The 22,632-nt window shown below is 35.1% G+C and overlaps 1 protein-coding gene across 1 annotated transcript in view; it reads left to right on the forward strand.

The window, feature by feature from the left end:
- ADAM32 (ADAM metallopeptidase domain 32) overlaps positions 1-22,632 on the forward strand; it is a 185,621-nt gene that overhangs the window by 120,170 nt on the left and 42,819 nt on the right. The window contains exons 15-17 of the mRNA XM_032838058.1: positions 6,924-7,029; positions 8,120-8,303; positions 10,917-11,000. Coding sequence (XP_032693949.1) covers positions 6,924-7,029; positions 8,120-8,303; positions 10,917-11,000 — 374 coding nt within the window. The remainder of the gene's footprint in view (positions 1-6,923; positions 7,030-8,119; positions 8,304-10,916; positions 11,001-22,632) is intronic.

Raw genomic sequence — 22,632 nt, forward strand, 5'->3', positions numbered from 1 at the left:
AGTTGTCTTAGAAACAGAAATGGTGCTATGGTAGAATTTATAAAGGTGAGAATAAGATCAATAAGAAGTTTCAGGACTTATATGATGGAAAACAAGTATTCAAAGTGGTCATTCAACTGAGTATGTGTGATCTCATGAATGTAATAGATTAGCTTATAAAGTATCTGTAAGATTGCTCATGTTAATAGCTGAGCTCACTTAACTCAGTATTGCAAGCTCCCCAGTTTCTGAAATATATTTACATAGGTTTAGCTGGCTACCTGAGCTCCCACTGGTCCTCAAATACTGGCTCAGTTTGGAACTGTTTATGGATCAATCTGATCTTCCTGTTACTAGTAAACTGTGGCATCTGGTATAGTGTATTTTGTATGGGACACTCATTCCTAAAGTGTTTTGGTTTACCACAGTGGCAATTTCCTTTATTGGTTAAAGAATAAAGTAAATTGTTATTACACAAGTACAGTGGTTGAAAAATTTTTTTTCTTTCTCATATAATATTCCAGAGGTAGGTATGTTGTTAAAGACATCTCAACAACTTGGCTCTATGGCATTTTCCAAGAATCTGTCGTCTTTCTTCTTGCTCAGCCATACCTTGTGTCTCTGGTAGAAAATAGTTTCCTGTACAAAATCTTTATACCAGCCTACGGAATCAAGGAAAGAGGAAATGAAACTGTAACTACCTTTTATTTACTGACATTAACTTGATGTTTTGGGTAGATAATGTCTGCTGATTTTCCGACAGCTAGAACCTAGTCACGTAACCACATCTGGTTGCAAGAGAGTCTGAGAAATCCTTTTTTTTTTTTTTTAGCTTGGTGTTTGTTGCCCTGCTAATAATAAAAAACTTCTATTACTAAACGAAAAAAAAGGAATGGATATTGGGGGCAATTGCCAGTTTCTGTGTTATGTTTCCTTTCTTTTTAGCTCAGCATTAGCCATTAGAAGTTATGGTAGCAGGATACTCTTCCTATTAGTGATGTTTTGTCTGGAGTGCCAAAGTTTATATAGAGAAGACAGAGATTAGTATGGATCAAAATGTCATGAACTGTTCTATTGATGATAAGCAAGATTCCACAGTAAACTTCTAGATTCATCTTTTTCTGTAGAGATCTCCATTAGGATTTTCTTAGTACCACTTTCCAGGAACCATCCAATATCCACATGGTTACTGTGGGAAATATCCTATTAGTACAATATGGTCTTATTAATACCTTTATTCATATTTGATTATACTACAGTGGGTACCTAATCAGGCCTGGTCCAATTGCAACACTTTCCAATCTTGATACAGTTAGTCCGTGTTAAGGTGAGCATCTGACTCATGTTAAGAGAGTTGAGGGAGTTCTAAATCTCTTTTCTGGAACTTCTAGACAGTTAAGCCAAGAGAAAGTTCCCTCTAAGGACACCAGACTATCAAATGTAAAGCTCTAGAGTTTTTGGGAGCTATGCTTTTGACCATATGGAGAAAGATGGGCCTAATGGAATAGCAAAAGGAAGCTGGAGGGTAAACGTAAATGAAAACAAGAGAAAGAAAGATAAATTACCTATATTTCTTCTTCCAGTCATAGTGTAATAAGTTTTATTCCATTATTCTTCTGTTCATAGTCTCATTTTTTAAATGAATTTTTTGGATTTACTAGAAATGATATTTCTCCATCATTTCAGCTGGTGTACAATAGTGATCTATAGTTTATTGGAGATAGAAAAGCATTATAGGTCAAGGGGCTTCAGATTCAGTAAGTTTATGCTTACTTATCTTACATGCCTTTTAAGACTGTTTTAGAAGCCATGAGGAAAAGATTTCTACTCTCCCCTCTCATCCATTTGTGGAAAATTTAATTAGTTCTATCTGCAAATTCTTTGAAAAATGTAGGATTTATATTGCTTCTTTCAATAAAAATATTTAGAGGACCACAAAACAGAAAATATAATGAAATTAGTGTGTTTGACATTGGAAACATAATTTAGAAGATATCACTAAGAAGTTTGTTTCAAATATCAATCTCTAAAAATCTCTTTTGCCTCAAATAGGATAGGTATAATTCATGTTGGAGGTCTTGGTTTTGGATGTCAAACTCATAAGGAAGAAAGATTATGGGGTATAGTTACCCAAGGTGTTGATTTTTTCATTCACTCAATAAATATTTATCTATTACCTTAATTGGGCATGGCACTACTCTTCTAGCACTAGAAAACCAATGATGGACAAGACAAAAAAAAATTCTATTGTTATGGAAGTTATAGTCCAGTGAAGGGTTCAGGCAGTAAACACAAAAAGGACAGTGTTGCTGAATTGTGATGAACCAAGCTGAGTAAAGATTATGGTAAGAAAACTGGATTTTATCCTTGGTGTGAATAAGAAGCCATTTGAGTTACTTAAGTCAGAGACCGATACATGATTTTTATTTTTTATTTGTTAAAAATATGACTCTGATTTATGGTATGCAGAATGTACTACAGTGGAGAAGGGAGATAGGGAGTCAATTAGGAGGCTTTTATAGAATATTAGAAGAGAAATTGATGATCACTCAGGCTAGACTTGGGGCCATTGAGTAGGTGAGACGTGATCATACTCTGGCTGTATTTAGGAAATAGTGTCAATAAGACTTAGATTTGGTGGTAGAAGCAGGTAGTGAGGAGAAGAAAGAAAATCAAGGATGATTTCTGCTTTGGCCTGAACATCTGGTTGACTAATAGTCCTAAAAACTGAAATGAGGAAATCTAGGGGTAAATCAGAATTTGATTTTAGGATATGTTAAACTGTGGATGCCTGTTAGTCACAAGATGAAGTTGAGTCAGATATCAGATTATGAAAGCTAAAATTTTAGCTAACATTTCAGTGGCTCTGTTTATTCTCGTTGAGATGGGTAGCCATCCAACTGGAAACATAAGCTAGTAGTCTCTAACAGTTGTCAAGTATTATAACCTCAAACTTCCTAATGCCCAATGGTATTTATGAGGATTGCCTAAATTATTTGCAATAATTATCCCAAATTCACATTTACTGCCCTAGTACCAGCCATGCACAAGTATCTATGCCAGTGAATTCACTATTTAATTGTACTTCATGGCGTTTGGTAATAGAATACAGGGAACCTAAATACACTATTTGGACTATGGAAGGAAGATTCTCTTAGTAGATTTGGTCAGTATACTGAATACAAGGGAACATTTTGACATGCGACTTCACATTTGCAAAGTGTTGCCCTGTTGGTGTTTCCATCTCACCCTAGAAAACCCACACTGATCTTAGAGAAAGTTCCTAACACTAATGAAAGAGGGTATTTAAGAGAGAAATTAATAATAAAGTTCATTGATAACTTTAGATGCAATAGATGGACTAATAAAAAAATAGGCTAGATGAAGAACACCCACTTTCAACAGAATTTATCTGACTACAGATCTCTCTCAAATTATGATGGGGTTATATCTTGATAAACCAAGGATTTAATACACTTAACCTACTCAATATCATAGTTTAGCCTGCATTCTCTTGGAGGTCCTCAGAAAGAACATTTCATGAGCCTATAATAGGGAAAAGTCACCTAACACAAAGCCCATTTTGTAATAAAGTGTTGAATATCTCATATAATTTTTGAATACTATAAAAATAGAATTCTTATATGTGTACAGAATGGTTGTAATTGTATTGGTTGTTTACACTTACAATTGTGTGGGTGACTAGGAATTGTGACTTGCTGCTGCTGCCCAGCATCACAAGTGAGTATCCTACCACTTAGCCCAGGAAAAGATTAATGAGCAAAGGGGGAAAAAGAGAAAGAAGCAAACCAAGAAATGGATCCTTACCTATAGAGGACAAACTGATGGTTACCAGAAGGGAGGTGGGTGGAAATATGAGTTAAATAGGTGTTGGAGATTAAGGAGTGCACTTGTGATGAGCACTAGGTGTTGTATGGAAGTTTTAAATCACTATATTGTACACCTGAAGCTAATATTACACTGTATGTTAACTAAATGAAATTTAAATAAAAACTTTAAAAAAGAATTCTGCCTAGCACAGTTACTTTCTCTAAAATTAAACTTGCTAATAAACAGAGCTACCTCATCTATAAAAATAAACAATATCTACTTCAATGGATTGTTAACGAGAATTAAGATGATGTTTATTTAGCCACTGTGAATTCCCATCTAATCCTTCTCTGTTTTCTTTTATGATCAAGGGGTTTGGGTTTCTCTTGTTTACCTGCTTTCATTAATTACATACCCCCCCCCATTCTTTTTCTTTCTTTACCGTTTCCTAATTCTCTTTTCACCATTTTAAAACATTGGTCCATCAAAGGTGACTGTGTAGATATCATTAGGAAAGGTGATGTTATTTCTAAGTATTCACAATGTTTAATCGGTTCACTTGTAAATGGAGGTACCAGGTTAGGAATGCCAATTCAGGACTTGTTAAACACCAAGATATTGTTCAAGAAAAATCAGAAATTGGATAATTCAGTCCTATTTGGAGAGACAATATAAGAATTGTATTTAATCACAGACTACAGACAGTCCCCAACTTACAATGGTTCAACTTAACAATTTTTCAGATTTATGATGGTGCAAAAGCAATTTATTCATTTAGTAGAAACTGTATTTCAGAACTTGAATCCTTTTTTTTTTTTTTAAGATTTTATTTGACAAAGAGAGGAAACACAAGCAGGGGGAGTTGGGGAGGGAGAAGCAGGCTCCCCGCAGGGTAGGGAACTTGAGCTGAAGGTAGATACTGAACTATTGAGCCACAGAGGTGTCCCAAGATCTCATTCTTTTTTTGTGGCTGAGAAATATTCCATTGTGTATATATACCTCATTTTCTTTATTCATCTGTCAGTGGACATTTGAGCTCTTTCCATAATTTAGCTATTATAAACATCAGGGTGCATGTGTCCCTTTGAATCCGTATTTTTGTAGCTTTTGGGTAGATACCTAGTGTAATTGCTGGATCTTAGAATTGTTCTATTTTAACCTTTTAAGGAACCTCCATACTGTTTTCCAGAATGGCTGTACCAATTTACATTACCACCAAAAGAGCAAGAGGGTTCCCCTTTCTCTACATTCTTGTCAACATTTGCTATTTTCTGTGTTATTAATTTTAGCTATTCTTACAGGTGAGAGGTGGTACTCTATTTTAGTTTTGATTTGTATTTCGCTGATGATGAGTGATATTGACCATCTTTTCATGTGTCCATTGACCATCTGTATGTCTTTGGAAAAATGGCTCTTCATGTCTTCTGACCATTTTAATTGGATTATTTTGGGTGTTGAGTGTGTTAAGTTCTTTATCTGTTTTGGATACTACCCCTTTATCACATATGCCATTTGCAAATATCTTCTCCCATTCCATAGATTATCTTTTAGTTTTATTGATTGTTTCCTTCACTGTGCAGAAGCTTTTTATTTTGATGTAGCCACAATAGTTTATTTTTGCCTTTGTTTCCCTTCCTTGAGGGGATATATCTAGAATGAAATTGCTACAGTTGATGTCAAAGAGGTTACTGACTGTATTATCCCCCCTAGAATTTTCATGGTTCATGTCTCACCTTTAGATCTTTCATCCGTTTCGAATTTATTTTTGTGTAGGGTGTAAGAAAGTGGTCTAGTTTCATTCTTTCCATGTTACTATCCAGTTTTCCTAGCATCATTTATTAAAGAGACTGTCTTTTTTCTATGGATATTCTTTCTTGGTTTGTCAAAGATTAATTGGGGGTTCATGTCTGGGTGTTCTATTCTGTTCCATTGATCTATGTATCTATTTTTGTGCCAGTACCGTCCTATTTTGATCACTGCAACTTTGTAATATGACTTGAAGTCCAGAATTGTGATGCCTCCTGCTTTGCTTTTCTTTTTCAAGACTGCTTTGGCTATTTGAGGTCTTTTGTAGTCCCATGCAAAGTCAGGATTCTCCTAGTGTACAGGCCTTGGATAATCCCCTCCCATTGAGTTGGGGCAGAACCAGTGAATATGTGATGGAATATCATTCCTGTGATTATAGTATATAGTAAAGATAAAGGAATTTTCAAGATGAGATTAAGGTCCATAATTAGCTTTGAGTTAATCAAAAGGGAGATCATTCTGAGTGTGCATGACCTAATCATGTGAGCCCTTTAAAGGATGGGAGATGTCAAAGAGATTCTCTTGATGGCTTGGAAGAAATAAACTGCCATGTGTGAGAGGGCAATGTGATTAGGATGTGAGGGGAGTTCCTAGAAGCCAAGAGCAATCTCTGGCAGATAGTAAGAAAAGGAAGGTAAGGTTATTTTAAAAACTTTAATTCTACTAACAACCAATGAACTCAGAAGAGGACTTCAGCCTCTGATGAGACTGCAGCCTCAGCCAATAATTTTATTTAGCCTTATGATACTCTTGAGCAAAAAGAGAACTCACGTGTGTGATATTATAAATGGATGTTGTTTTAAGTTCCCAAGATTTTGATAATTGTTTACACAGTGATGAAAACCAAATATAGTAATGAAGTAAAAAATTGTTAATAATTTGGCAGTTTTGTTCCCTTCATTTTAGACTTCCTGAAGATACAGTTAGGTTTATTTAGTGAGATTTTATTATAGACCTGGCTTTTTATGAGTTCCTATTCATAACATAGGAAAGTAAGTATAGTTTTCTTGTATTAACTCTCTATAGCCTTGTTTCAGAGACCACTCTCATGGCTTATGCCTCTATAATTGTTCTTACCCTTCATGATACCTTTTGTGATGGAAATGACTGAAAATGAAACAAAAGGAGTTATAACCATGAGCACTGCTTATCACTTTAATTCTCTTTCCTTATAATCTCACTAGGAAAACTTCTGAGAAGTTTCTGAGTACAGAAGGCAAAGCAAACATATAATATATGAGGGAATGGACTAAGATAAAAAAAAAAAGAAGGGAGTTTTAACCCAAATATATTTCTAATGTTGGCAGGTTCAGAAAATGCACCATTTGCCTGCTATGAAGAAATACATTCTCAAGCTGATAGGTTTGGGAACTGTGGTAGAAAAAGAGGTGAATATCAATTCTGTGAATTGAGGTATGCTATGCAAATACTAAAGATACTTTTCTTATGTTCTATAAGATTCTATTTTCAGTTTTTTCTATATATGTCATTCATTCCAGTGGTTTCAAGTATCACACATATGTATGGGAGTGAATCTTAAATCAGATTCTGTAGCCCTGACATCTTTCTTATGCTACAGGCTTAAATTTCTGTCTAATTTTTATACATTTGTATGTGGGTGATCATTAGGCTTCTAAATTCAATCCAAGATTGAACATAATAATATCCATTATGACCTTCCTATTTGAATCTTCTCATTTTTCCTTATAAAAATATTATCTCCATTCATTTCATTGCATGCTCAAGCTGAAGACTGCTTGGTATCTATAAAATGAAATTAAATTTCTTCTGCATCTGAAGACCAAGTTCTTTGATATTTTGGTCATGAATTTATTTTAACAAACATTTATTAAAAATCTATATGCTAATCGCTGGGCTAGCTATTTGTTAGCAAAGCATACATGGCCCTTGTACTTATGGCATTTGTACACTGGTAAACATGCCATGTAGTTGTTTCCTTGGTTTGTTGTGCTGTTACTTTGTTTAGTAATACCTTATTCTCTGCCTGTTGAAATTCTACTAATTATTAAGCTTTGACTCAGATGGTATCTTTTCCATGAAGTTTTCCCTAATTCCTAAGTTAGAATGTGTCCTCATCTTAAATCTCGGTAAGAATTATTTTATTTTATTTTGTTCATAGAAACTTTAATGGGATTTATAATACATTTAGTATCAAACTCTAAGGTCCTTGAGGGTAGAGGTCACAACTTATTTATCTTTCAATCCCTCTACAGAGGGATATGAAGTATGAGTGAATTGATTATTTGAAAATAAATATATATATCTGCACAGGGAATAAAGGACCACTAATGCCATTGAAAGATAAGCTTACAAGCTTATAAGAATATTTACTTTAAATGTTAGTGTTAAAATATTACATTTTCTCTAGTAACATTTGATATAAATAGAGAATCGTCCTTTTTTTGGTCAAAGGAAGCAAATCTGAAGCATTCTTAATAAATGTCTAATGTGTAATAATCATATAATTTTATTATGTTTACAGGAATCTTCAGTGTGGAAGATTGGTTTGTACTTATCCTACTCGAATTCCTTTTTTCAAAGAAAGTGGTGCTGTGATTTATGCTTTTGTTGAAAATAAGTTATGTGTAACCCTAGACTACCTGTCGACTCAATCAAAACAAGATCCAATGAGAATCTCCAGCGGCTCTTTTTGTGATACAGGAAGGGTAAATTATTTAAAATCTGTTTTTTAAAACTCTAGTTTTATTCATTTCTTCAATAAACATTGTCATTTAAGTGTCAAACTTCATTTCTAGTACTATGTAACTTAAAGTATTTGGATAAGAAGAAGTTTTGTTTCATTTTGTCTCTAGATATTAAGATGGTAATGGGAATGTTTGATCTTTTTCAGAATTTCAGTATTATGACCAAGGAAACTCCCAAGTATTTTGGGGCTGGAGTGTGGAGGGGAGAGATCTTGGGAATATATTAAGTATTCCATAGCATGGAAATTCCCTTTTCTCCTTAGAGAAGAAAAAAGAAATCCCACTTTGTAATATATGTCCCTTTGTAGCCCAGTAGATAATTAGTTCAGGCTTCTTAGAATCAAATCTTCAAAACTAATTTTTTTTTGACATTTTGCAAGTTATATAACAAGTCTGAGGTACTACAACTGTATGTAAAGTGGGGGTAATAATAGCATTTACTCAATGAGGTTATCCCAAAGATAAAATGGAATAACTGTAAAGTGTTTAGTATGATGCCTGGCACCATGGTGAGATGGTAAGAGATAAATATAGACTGGCTATTATTATTGATTATTATAATTAATTATCTTTGAGGCTAACCCAAATCTGGAGAAAACATAGACATAACATAAATTCACTTCAAAATATCATTTAATTCCTGACCAAATCTTTGCTTATGAGGAACCGTAGTATAGTATATGCTGTAGGCATTAAAGACTAAGGTGGGTGTGCATCTATATTCTGATGTTTCCACTTAATAGATGATTTTGAACAAATTATTTAATATGTGAAATTGTAAATGGTAATAGCCTCTTCTGGTGGTTTTATAGTTTAAATGAAGTTTCCTGTAGGTAGAGTCTTCTTAGTATATTTGCTACCGAAGTGAATACAGTATGTAGTCTTCTTAATATTGACTTCTTCGTGCCTCAGAGTCATAAATGCCTTCTCAATGGAGGTATATACCAAGGAGTTCAGTAGATGTATTTTGGCCACGGAGCCAAAACAACTAAAAAATGAAACCTGGTCAACAGATGATTTGATACAATTCAGTTGATAATTTAGTAAGAATAGAATCCTTTTTATAACATGGACAATCCTCAGTGATAATGCATGAGAACACATTATTTGAAGTACTTTTTAATCACATGTGATGAAACATTCTTGGCAATTTCTTTTAGTAGCATCCTTATATAACAGGACTCTTCATCTCAGTTTCAAGTGAGGCAAGCAGTCAATAAAGACCACATTAGGAAGAGAGTTGTTAGACACACCACCATGGCCAAGAACTACTGAGAAAACTTAACACACACAGTAAAGGATTAAAAGGTGTAGTTTGGATTTAGAAAGGGTTTTGTGAGGCCATTTCTTTGAAGAGAGTTGTGCTGTGCTATAATGTTTAAAAGGAAATCATTTTCACATACAATATTTCATTTTAATCTCAAAACAAATCTCAAATTATTTAGAAAAAGTATGGTTGTACTCATATAAGAGAACTGCAACTATAGAAGTTGATATTGTTTATAAATATTGGAGTTGGGAATATATGCTTAATCCTCTGGTTATTACACTTTAAACACAAAGGGGTTATATCTGGATGTTTCATACATTACATAATAGAATATTAGATATGTATAGCATATTTTTAAAAAGATTCCTTTTGCGGCACCTGGGTGGCTCAGTGGGTTAAGCCTCTGCTTTCGGCTCAGGTCATGATCCCAGGGTCCTGGGAATTGAGCCCTGCATCTGGCTCTCTGCTCAGCGGGAAGCCTGCTTCCCCCTCTCTCTCTGCCTGCCTCTCTGCCTACTTGTGATCTCTGTCTGTCAAATAAATAAATAAAATCTTAAAAAAAAGATTTCTATTATGTTTATTAGGGGACTCTAATAATAGCTCAAATTTGATTAAAACTTAATAAATGCCTTGATTATGTTGAATTGGTTTTCTTTCAATATAAACTTTTCATATATGGAACAAAAAATAAAATTGGAAGATGTAAACTGTGCTCTTAGGGATAGTTTTGTTAGATTTCAGGGTATTATAATAAAAAGTGGTTATATGGTTATGATTTTTGTTGGTCTTGTTTTATTTATACCTTCTATTTCCCTACACTGAATTATTTTTTAAGACTAACTTTTAGAGAAGATTTAGGTTCACAGCAAAACTGAGAGGAAGGTATAGAATTCCCATATACTCCCTTGCTCCCACACAAACATAGTCTCCCTTATTATCAACAATCCCCTACCAGAGTGGGACAGTTTTTACAACAGATGAATCTACATTGACACACCATTATCACCCAGTCCATACTTTATATTAGGCTTATCTGAAAAACCCCTCAATACTTGGAGATTAAACAGACATTTTTAAATAGCACATGTGCCAAAGGAGACATTTTAAGAGAAATTGAAAAATATTTTGAACTAGATGAAAATGAAAACAACATATAAAAATTTACAGGTTACAGTAAATATAGTACTTAGATTGAAATGTATTACATTGAATGGTTGGTCTTACTGTATAAAATTACTGATTGTAATGTTAAGACAGTTGGATTCCTGCAACATGGAAAAAGTTTTTTTGTATTCTTTTTTTAGATATGTGTAAATCACGAATGTGTAGATGCAACTGACGTTATAAGTCAATCAGTCTTTTGTGCACAGAAGTGCGGAGGACATGGAGTAAGTAAGCACAAAATTTTTGTTTCCCCAAATCACATCTATCTTGGACACTTTATAGCATCATTTAACTAAGTTATTCAACATTTATCATGTTTCTTTTATTTGAGAGTCTGTGTTGTGTCTCACTTATGTGGATTTAAATTAGGTCACTAAATTTGTAACCAAAGGTACTTTTAGAGAACATTATATAGAATTAAATTGTTAATGACCTTAACAGATATATTCTTATAGACGGCTACTCTTCAGAGGTGTTCAATGAATACATTCACCTGTTCATTAAGGGAAGATAATTATGCCATAATTTGTGTGTCTCTGAATATGTGCAGTGAGGAAAAACTATTGGTTTTATCTTCCTTTTTAAATATACTGTTTCTTTAGCAGTTTTAAGTTCATAGCAAAATTGAGAAGTACACAGATTTCCTATTTACCTCCTAACCCCAATACACAGCTTTTCTCACCATCATTGTTCTCCACCAGAGTGGAGTACATTTGTTACAATCATAAACCTACAAAACATCATTATCAGTCAAAGTCCATAGTTTACGTAGGGTGTGCTCTTGGTGTTGTTTGTTCTACGTGTTTAGACAAATGTATAATGGCTGGTATCCATCATTAATGGTATCATATAGAGTATTTCCATAGCCCTAAAACTCTTCTATGCTCTGCCTACTCATCCCTCCAGTCCTCCTACTCCTGAGAACTATCAATCACTTAAGTGTCCCCATAGTTTTGCTTTTTCCAGAATGCCATACAGTTGGAATCTTATAGTGTGTAGCCTCTTCAGACTGGTTCCTTAGCTTAATAATATGCATTTAAAGTTCCTTCATGTCCTTCCCTGGCTTGATAGCTCATTTCTTTTTAGTGTTAACTATTCCATTATTTGGATGTTAGCATAACTTATTCATTCACCTACTGAAGATAGGTATCTTGGTTGTTTCACATTTTCAGTTATAAATAAAGCAGCTATAAACATTCATGTGTAGTTTTTAATATGGGAATAAGTTTTCAGCTCATTTGGGTAAATTCTAAAGACTAATTAACTGGGGATGCCTGGGTGGCTCAGTCATTTAAGCATCTGCCTTCAGCTCAGGTCATGATCTCAGGGTTCTGACTGAGGCCTGCGTCAGGCTCCCTGCTCAGCGGGGAGTCTCCTTCTCCCTCTCCCTTTGCCACCCATGCTCATGCTCTTTCTCTTTCTCTCTTTCTCAAATAAATAAACAAAATCTTAAAAAAAAAAGCAAAGGTCAAAAAACCTTCATTTAGGTCTTTTGGTATGATTTTTTCTTACCCTTTCATTTGGGATATATTCCTCTTCTATTCATTTTGTATAACACTCCGTTTGTTTTTATGTATTAGGGTGGTCAGCTACATCTCCTGGTCTTGAAAGTAGTAGCTTTGTGTAGAAGAGGTTTTGTGGTGCGCTGCAGTGCAATGCCCCCTGGTCACCAGAAGCAGCACTCTGTGTGTCTTCTGTGTGGACTGCATGTACCCTGCTATGGTGGCTGAGCCATATTTGCCTCAGCCCAGCAAGCTGCAATGACCTCCTCTGCCTGTTGTCGGCTCACTGAGCAGGGTTTGGTTCCTGTGCTGTTAAGAGACCTGTCTGAGGTCATCACGGTTCTCTGGTAGAAAGGATTGCCAATCAGACTAGGTGCCTGCAGTCAGCCTCCGTGCTACAACTATGGGTGCACCAAATGGTGGGGCTTGCTCTTTATGTGGCCAACTGAGAGGTTTTTGTTAGTGGGTGGGGCTGGTAGGCCAACTAGACATCCGCAATTAGCTTCTTTGCCACGGTTGCAAGCATGCCAAATGGCAGAGCTTCCTGTGTGCAGCCAGCTAAGAGGCCTGGCTGGAACTCTATACTGGTGTGTGTGGTTATCTCCATTTTCCCCAGGGCAGAAGTCACTCTGGAGAGACACTCTTCCCTGCTGGGGTTGCTTGCAATGTGAGGCCGGGCAGGAGCTCCTTTGGAGACATACTTGCTACAGCATGCAGGTCAGATAGGGCACGTCTGATGGGGAATGTGGAGACAGGGCATGCAGTGCTAGTTAGATAGAAGGAAAAAGCACTGACTCCCACAAGTGTCAGCTGTCTAAGCTGGGGGAGGTGAAGAGAAATTGTGCCCACCAGCAATTTTATTCCTGGAGGTATCTACTGAAGATACTGTACATATTTTGAGATAAGTAAATAAACCTTCATGTATATCCTAGGCACTTTTCAAACTATTGCTTCTGTGCTGTGTTTTGGGTCAAGTTATTTATTATGCTGACTCTTTAAGGGTGAGGACTCAGTTTGCTATCATCCTCTAGCTCTTCCAAGTTAAACCCTGATGATTTAAAAAGTTCCTCCCACCTTTTTTAATGTAGTCTTCTCTCTATGGTGGATCATCTGTTCTACCAGTTTTCAGGTCATTTTCAGAGTTAGTTGCATATATGTAGCTGTTATCTCAGTGTGTCTGTGGGATGAAGTGAGCTCAGGTTCCTCCTACTCCACCATCTTCCCTGAAACTCTCCTATTTTTTCTTTAAATTGACTTTCTGTCCTGTTTTCCTCACTTTCTTCTGGAACTCCAATTATTCTAATATATATGTTTGACTGTTTCCCATTAGATCATGTGTTATTTTCTTCATTGTTTTTCATTCTGTTTTCTTTGTTCTACTATAACGGGATTATTTAAAAGTTCCTATAATCTGGATCAACAATTCTACCTTCTGTTTGTTTTATACTGCTGTAGGTACTCTCTATTGCATTTTTCTTGTCATTTATTACATTCTGTATCTCTGGAATTTTTTATGATTTCTCTTTGCTAAATTCCTCAAAATAGCTTTGTTGAATTCTTTTTCAGCTAAATTGCCAAATTTTGTGTTTTGAGTTCAGTTACTGGAGTATTATTGTTATCTTTTGGTAACAACATGTTTCCAGGATTCTTCATGTTCCTCAAGTTTTGTGTTGCTCTTTTCACATTTGAAGTAGTCAGCTTCTTAAATCTTTACTAGTTGTCAGCAGGTGGGAGATAATACTTGCTGGTTTTACTTATATCTGGGTCTTTTTACAACCTTGTATGGATATATTTGCTCCACATTTCTTGCACCCTCTCGTGGCAGAATTCTTAAGCTAGTATAGACATATAGACATTGTTTCTTATAACACACCAAGTCAGCAGCTGGAAAACTGTTTTCCAGAAGATGTGCTACAGCTTAAGTTTGTGATCTCTCTCTTGTTCAAGGAACCTGGCCTGGTTTTCTGAGGGTACTCCTTATCTACCAGAGCTTTTTGCTGCCACACTCAGGAACACATACAAGGAGCACAAGAGTGTGGGGAGTTGTGGGGTTAACACTTGGGGTGTTTTGGGTGCCCCTGGATCAGGTAAGGGGCAATCATTTGTGAGGATCTCCCAGCAACTTGTGGGCAGGCTTCCTACTGGAGTAATGAAAGCATATTGCAGGAACTGTGTCCCTTTAATGCCCTTTGATAGACTTATCTGCCAATTTCCTGATTTCTTCCTGCCCCTCAGTTGCTGAGATTCCTGCCTCAATACTCTGGGTGTTGTGGGAGAGAAGTGGATTTCTCCAGCCGTGTCCTGTACAGCTGGGTTAGCTGAAGCCTTACTCACTACTTTCTCTTTTCTCTGTAGAAGAGGTCACTGCTGGCCAGTTCGGCCCTGGACTATGTGCCATTGGGGGAGGGATGGCACTGGCAGATATTCTTACCCTCTTCAGTGCATCTCAACTATTATTTTATTTATTTTATTTTGTTTGAGGGTGATGCTTCAAAGGAATGCAGGAATCTATTTTTGGGAAACTATTCCTGGGAAGACTTCTGTAAGGCTCTCTTTTCCTTCAGTTTCTGCCCACATCTGCACTTTCTGTGGTTTTTCAACTGTCTATTAGAGGAGCTGAGTCCTCTTCACTGACTCCTTCTGATTCCATAGCCCATACTCAGGTCTGTCTGCCTATTACCTGATGCACAAGTGGGCAAGACTCCTACCAGGCTCCTTGATATGTAGTGCTTGATTCCACAACTCTCACAGAGGTACTTTTGTTCATGGATGATGCTGAAAATTAGTTGTTTTTATAAAGGGGGACCAAAGGGGCAGGAGTTCTTATGAGACAGCAATTCTTTTGTCAAACCAAAGCCAGTTTTATCTCTTCCTTCCCAGTCCTTATACCTTTTATTTTCTTATCTTGTCAATACGATGTTGTAAAGAGGGACTTTCTTGCCTTTTTCCTGACCTTAATGGAAAAGCTTTAATCTATTATTAGGTATAATTTTATCTGTCAGGTTTTTAAAAAAGATATTCTTTTATCAATTTGAGGAAGTTTCCCTCTGTAGTTTTCTAATAGTCTTTTATCATTATGGGGTGTTCAACTTTGTTAAATAATTTTCTGCAATTATTGATATGGTCATGTGATTTTTCTTTTTTAGTTGTTGGTATATGATGGCTTACATTAATTGATTTTCAAATGTTGAACCATCCTTGCGTACTTGATACTCACTTGCTCATGGTATATAATACTTCTTATACATTAATGGAATTAATTTGCTAATATTTTGTTGAGGATTTTTACATCATTTTTCATGGGAGGTATTGATCTATAGTTTTTTTATAATGTCTTTGTCTTTGGTATTAGGGTAATGTTGGCCTTATAAAATGTATCAAGAAGTATTCACTCTACTTCTAATTTCTGAAAGAGATTATAGGGAATTGGTATGATTTCTTCCTTAAATGTTTGGTAAAATTCACTAGTTAACCCAACTGGACTTATGCTTTCTGTTTTGGAAGGTTATTAATTATTAATTTAATCTCTCTCTTTTTTAATGCCTTCAAAATACCCTGCTAAAATGGCCTAGTTTTTTTTTAACAGTCACCAATCTAAACTTTTTAATTTTATATTACATTATTGTATTTTAAAATTTTTATTCAAGTATAATTAACATGCAGTATTATATTAGTTTTGGGTATACAATGTAATGATTCAACCATTTTATGTATTACTCAGTGCTCATCACAATAAATATACTTTTAATTCCTTTCATCTCTATTACCTGGCCCCACCTAGCTCCCCTCTGGCAACCAGCAGTTTGTATTCTGTATCTAAGAGTCTGTTTTTTGTTTGTCTTTTTTCTTTATTAATTTGTTTTGTTTCTTAAATTCAACATGTGAGTAAAATCACATGGAATTCGTCTTACTCTGACTGACTTATTTTATTCAGCAGTATACCCCCAAGGTCAGTCCATGTTGTTGCAAATGGCAAGATCTTATTCTTTTTTATGACTAAGATTCTTTTATATATATATATTATTATATTAATATATATATTTTATATATATTATATATACAATATATATTATATATAATATATATAAAATGTATATATTGTATATATGTATTCTTTTATCTATATAATAAATATATATAATATGTATTATATATATTATATATATTTTCACACACACACACACCATCTTCTTTATCCATTCATCTGTTGATGTATACTTGAGCTGCTCCCATGTATTGGCTATTATAAGTTATACAGCAATAAACATAGGAATATATATATATATATATATATATATATATATATCTGCATATATGTTTTTGAATTAGTGTTTCTGTTTTCTCTGCGTAAATACCCAGTAATGGAATCACTAGATCATATAATATTTCTGTTTATAAGATCATATAGTATTTCTCTTTATAGTCTTTAGAGTAACCTCCATACTCTTCTCCACAGTGGCTGCACCAATTTACATTCCCACCAGCAGTGCACCAGGGTTCTTTTTCTCCACATCATTACCAACACTTGTTATTTCTTGGGTGTTTTATTTTAACCATTCTGAAAGGTATACAGTGATATCTTATTTTGGTTTTGATTTGTATTTACCTGATGATTAATGATGTTGAACATATTTTCATGTGTATGTTGTCCAGCTGTATGTCTTTGGAAAAATATCCATTCATGTCCTCTGCTCATTTAATTGGATTGGTTTCTTTTTTTTATGTTGAGTTGTATAAGATCTTTTATATAGCTACTAACCCTTTATCAGACATGTCATTTGCAAATATCTTCTCTCATTCTATCAGTTGCATTTTTGTTTCTTGATGATTTCTTTTGCTGTGCAGAAGCTTTTTATTTTGGTATAGTCCCAGTAGTTTGTTTTTGCTTCTGTTTTCCTTGCCATAGGAAACATATGTAGAAAAGATTGCTTTGTCCAGTGTCAAAGAGATTATTATTGTTCATGTTCTCTTCTAGGATTTTTATGGTTTTAGTTCCCAAATTTAGGTCTTTAATCCATTTTGAGCTTATTTTTGTGTATGGTGTAATAAACTTATCCAGTTTCATTATTTTCATGTAGCTGGCCAGTTTTCCCAGCACTAATTATTGAAGAAACTCTTTCCCCCACTGTATATTCTTGCCGCTTCTATTATAGATTAATTGACCATTTAAGGGTGGGTTTATTTTGATCCCTCTATGCTGTTCTATTGATGTACATGTCTGTTTCTGTGCCAGTACTGTACTGTTTTGATTACTACAACATTGTAGTATATCTTAAAGTCTGGGGTTGTGATACCTCCAGCTTTGTTCTTCTTTCTCAACCTCTAATTGGCTGTTCAGGGTTTCTTGTGTTCCATACTAATGATTTCAGTATTATTTGTTCTAGTTCTGTGAAAAATGCCATATGTGTTGTGTTGAGAATTGCATTGACTCTGTAGATTGCTTTGGATAGTATGGACACTTTAACAATATTCAATCTTCTAATTCATAACCATGGAATATCTTTTCATTTACTTGTGTTGTCTTCAATTTCTTTCAGCAGTGTTTTATAGTTTACAGAGTATAGCTTTCTCATCAATTAGATTAAGGTTATTCCTAGATTTTTTTGGGGGGGAGGGGTACAATTCTTATGGGATTTTTTTAAAATTGCTCTTTCTGCTCCTTGTTATATAGAAATACAACTGATTTATGTGTATTAATTTTGTATCTTAAAAGTTTACTGAATTCATTTATACCTTCAAATAGTTTTTTGGTGGAGTCTTCAGTGTTTTATATGTATTGTATTTTACTATCTGCAAATAGTGACCAATATGGATGCATTCTTTTTATTTTTTCTTGTTTGATTGATGTGACTGAAATTGCCAGTACTATGTTGAATAAAAGTAGTGAGAGTAGACCTCCTTGTCTTGTTCTTAGTCTTAGAGGAAAAGCTCTTGGTTTTTCAACATAGAGCATGATATTAAGTATAGGGTGAGAGTTTTTATGATAAACTGATATTGAATATTAAATGCTTTTTCTTCATTTATTGAGATGATCATGTTATTTTTATTTTAATTTTGCTAGTATAGTATCACATTGGTTAATTTGGGAATATTGAACCATCCTTGAATCACCAGAATAAAATCCTACTTGGCCAACCTGAATAAATTTTTAAATGTGTTGTTGAATGCTGTTTGTTAATATTTTGTTGAGAATTTTTACATCTGTGTCCATGAGCGATACTGGCCTATAGTTCTTTTTTTGTTTGTTTTTCTTGTGGTGTCTACGTCTGGTTTTGCTCTCTTTTAAAGCAATTCTGGCCTCATTGAATGTATTTAGGAGCTTGCTTTCTTCTTGTAGATTTGGAATAATTTGAAGAGAATAGATATTAATCAATGTCTACTGCATTTATTAGTATTTTCCATTTATTGTTATTGTTCTTTGTTCCTATTTATGTCTTCCACTGTTTTCCTGTCTTTGTGGTTCTAGTTGAGCCTTTTATACAATGCTGTTTTCTCTCCTTTCTTAACATATCAGTTATACTTCTACTATATACTAATAGTATATACTATCTACTATCTACTATGTAGTATATACTATATACTATGTTAACTTTTTAGTAGTTGCCCTACTGTTTGCAATATACATTTACAACTAAGTTCCAGTTTCAAATAACACTGTCCCACGAGTAGTGTAAGTAATCTTAGAATAAGTAAATAATCTATATCTTATTTCCCAATCTTCATATCATGCTGTGATTCATTTTACTTACACAAAAGCATAGATACTTGTTGTTATCATTACTTTGAATAATCTGGTATCTATTAGATCAATAAAGAACAATAAAAGTTTTTATTTTATGTTCATTTACTCCATCCTTAATGCTCCTTTTCTCTGTATGTAAAATACAATTTTTCTGCCTTGTATAGTTTTCCTTTTCTCTGATGAACTTCTTTTGTCATTTCTTCCAAGGTAGGCCTGCTCTTGACAAATCTTTAAATTTTTGTCTGAGAGAGTCTCTTTTCTCCTTTTTTTTTTTAATTTTATTTTTTATAAACATATATATATAAATTTTTTTCCCCCAGGGGTACAGGTCTGTGAATCTCCACGTTTACAGACTTCACAGCACTCACCATAGCACATACCCTACCCAATGTCCATAACCCCCCCCAACCCCCCTCTGCCCAGCAACCCTCAGTTTGTTTTGTGAGATTAAGAGTCACTTATGGTTTGTCTCCCTCCCAATCCCAACTTGTTTCATTTACTCTTCTCCTACCACATTAACCCCCCATGTTGCATCTCCTCTCCCTCATATCAGGGAGATCATATGATAGTTGTCTTTCTCTGATTGACTTATTTCGCTAAGCATGATACCCTCTAGTTCCATCCACGTTGTCGCAAATGGAAGATTTCATTTCTTTTGATGGCTGCATAGTATCCCATTGTATATATATACCACATCTTCTTTATCCATTCGTCTGTTGATGGACATCTAGGTTCTTTCCATAGTTTGGCTATTGTAGACATTGCTGCTATAAACATTCGGGTGCACGTGCCCCTTCGGATCACTACGTTTGTATCTTTAGGGTAAATACCCAGCAGTGCAATTGCTGGGTCATAGGGTAGTTCTATTTTCAACATTTTGAGGAACCTCCATGCTGTTTTCCAGAGTGGTTGCACCAGCTTACATTCTCACCAACAGTGTAGGAGGGTTCCCCTTTCTCCACATCCTCGCCAGCATCTGTCATTTCCGGACTTGTTAATTTTAGCCATTCTGACTGGTGTGAGGTGGTATCTCATTGTGGTTTTGATTTGTATTTCCCTGATGCCGAGTGATATGGAGCACTTTTTCATGTGTCTGTTGGCCATCTGGATGTCTTCTTTGCAGAAATGTCTGTTCATGTCTTCTGCCCATTTCTTGATTGGATTCTTTGTTCTTTGGGTGTTGAGTTTGCTAAGTTCTTTATAGATTTTGGACACTAGCCCTTTATCTGATATGTCATTTGCAAATATCTTCTCCCATTCTGTCAGTTGTCTTTTGGTTTTGTGAACTGTTTCCTTTGCTGTGCAAAAGCTTTTGATCTTGATAAAATCCCAGTAGTTCATTTTTGCCCTTGCTTCCCTTGCCTTTGGCGATGTTCCTAGGAAGATGTTGGTGTGGCTGAGGTCGAAGAGGTTGCTGCCTGTGTTCTCCTCAAGGATGTTGATGGATTCCTTTCTCACATTTTGGTCTTTCATCCATTTTGAGTCTATTTTCGTGTGTGGTGTAAGGAAATGATCCAATTTCATTTTTCTGCATGTGGCTGTCCAATTTTCCCAACACCATTTATTGAAGAGGCTGTCTTTTTTTCCATTGGACATTCTTTCCTGCTTTGTCGAAGATTAGTTGACCATAGAGTTGAGGGTCTATTTCTGGGCTCTCTATTCTGTTCCATTGATCTATGTGTCTGTTTTTGTGCCAGTACCATGCTGTCTTGATGATGACAGCTTTGTAATAGAGCTTGAAGTCCGGAATTGTGATGCCACCAACTCTGGCTTTCTTTTTCAATATTCCTTTGGCTATTCGTGGTCTTTTCTGGTTCCATATAAATTTTAGGATTATTTGTTCCATTTCTTTGAAAAAAATGGATGGTACTTTGATAGGAATTGCATTAAATGTGTAGATTGCTTTAGGTAGCATAGACATTTTCACAATATTTATTCTTCCAATCCAGGAGCATGGAACATTTTTCCATTTCTTTGTGTCTTCCTCAATTTCTTTCATGAGTACTTTATAGTTTTCTGTGTATAGATTCTTAGTCTCTTTGGTTAGGTTTATTCCTAGGTATCTTATAGTTTTGGGTGCAATTGTAAATGGGATGGACTCCTTAATTTCTCTTTCTTCTGTCTTGTTGTTGGTGTAGAGAAATGCGACTGATTTCTGTGCATTGATTTTATATCCTGACACGTTACTGAATTCCTGTACCAGTTCTAGCAGTTTTGGAGTGGAGTCTTCTGGGTTTTCCACATATAGTATCATATCATCTGCGAAGAGTGATAGTTTGACTTCTTCTTTGCCGATTTGGATGCCTTTAATTTCTTTTTGTTGTCTGATTGCTGAGGCTAGGACTTCTAGTACTATGTTGAATATCAGTGGTGATAACGGACATCCCTGCCGTGTTCCTGACCTTAGCAGAAAAGCTTTCAGTTTTTCTCCATTGAGAATGATATTTGCGATGGGTTTTTCATAGATGGCTTTGATAATATTGAGGTATGTGCCCTCTATCCCTACACTTTGAAGAGTTTTGATCAGGAAGGGATGTTGTACTTTGTCAAATGCTTTTTCAGCATCTATGGAGAGTATCATATGGTTCTTGTTCTTTCTTTTATTAATGTGTTGTATCACATTGATTGATTTGTGGATGTTGAACCAACCTTGCAGCCCTGGAATAAATCCCACTTGGTCGTGGTGAATAATCCTTTTAATGTACTGTTGAATCCTATTGGCTAGTATTTTGGTGAGAATTTTTGCATCTGTGTTCATCAAGGATATTGGTCTGTAGTTCTCTTTTTTGATGGGATCCTTGTCTGGTTTTGGGATCAAGGTGATGCTGGCCTCATAAAATGAGTTTGGAAGTTTTCCTTCCATTTCTATTTTTTGGAACAGTTTCAGGAGAATAGGAATTAGTTCTTCTTTAAATGTTTGGTAGAATTCCCCCGGGAAGCCGTCTGGCCCTGGGCTTTTGTTTGTTTGGAGATTTTTGATGACTGTTTCAATTTCCTTACTGGTTATGGGTCTGTTCAGGCTTTCTATTTCTTCCTGGTTCAGTTGTGGTAGTTTATATGTTTCTAGGAATGCATCCATTTCTTCCAGATTGTCAAATTTGTTGGCATAGAGTTGCTCATAATATGTTCTTATAATTGTCTGTATTTCTTTGGTGTTAGTTGTGATCTCTCCTCTTTCATTCATGATTTTATTTATTTGGGTCCTTTCTCTTTTCTTTTTGATAAGTCTGGCCAGGGGCTTATCAATCTTATTAATTCTTTCAAAGAACCAGCTCCTAGTTTCGTTGATTTGTTCTATTGTTTTTTTGGTTTCTATTTCATTGATTTCTGCTCTGATCTTTATGATTTCTCTTCTCCTGCTGGGTTTAGGGTTTCTTTCTTGTTCTTTCTCCAGCTCCTTTAGGTGTAGGGTTAGGTTGTGTACCTGAGACCTTTCTTGTTTCTTGAGAAAGGCTTGTACCGCTATATATTTTCCTCTCAGGACTGCCTTTGTTGTGTCCCACAGATTTTGAACTGTTGTATTTTCATTATCATTTGTTTCCATGAATTTTTTCAATTTTTCTTTAATTTCCTGGTTGACCCATTCATTCTTTAGAAGGATGCTGTTTAGTC

Source organism: Lontra canadensis, unplaced genomic scaffold (genome assembly GCF_010015895.1).
Source record: "Lontra canadensis isolate GAN:19392208 unplaced genomic scaffold, GSC_riverotter_1.0 scaffold101, whole genome shotgun sequence".
Lineage (NCBI taxonomy): Eukaryota > Metazoa > Chordata > Mammalia > Carnivora > Mustelidae > Lontra > Lontra canadensis.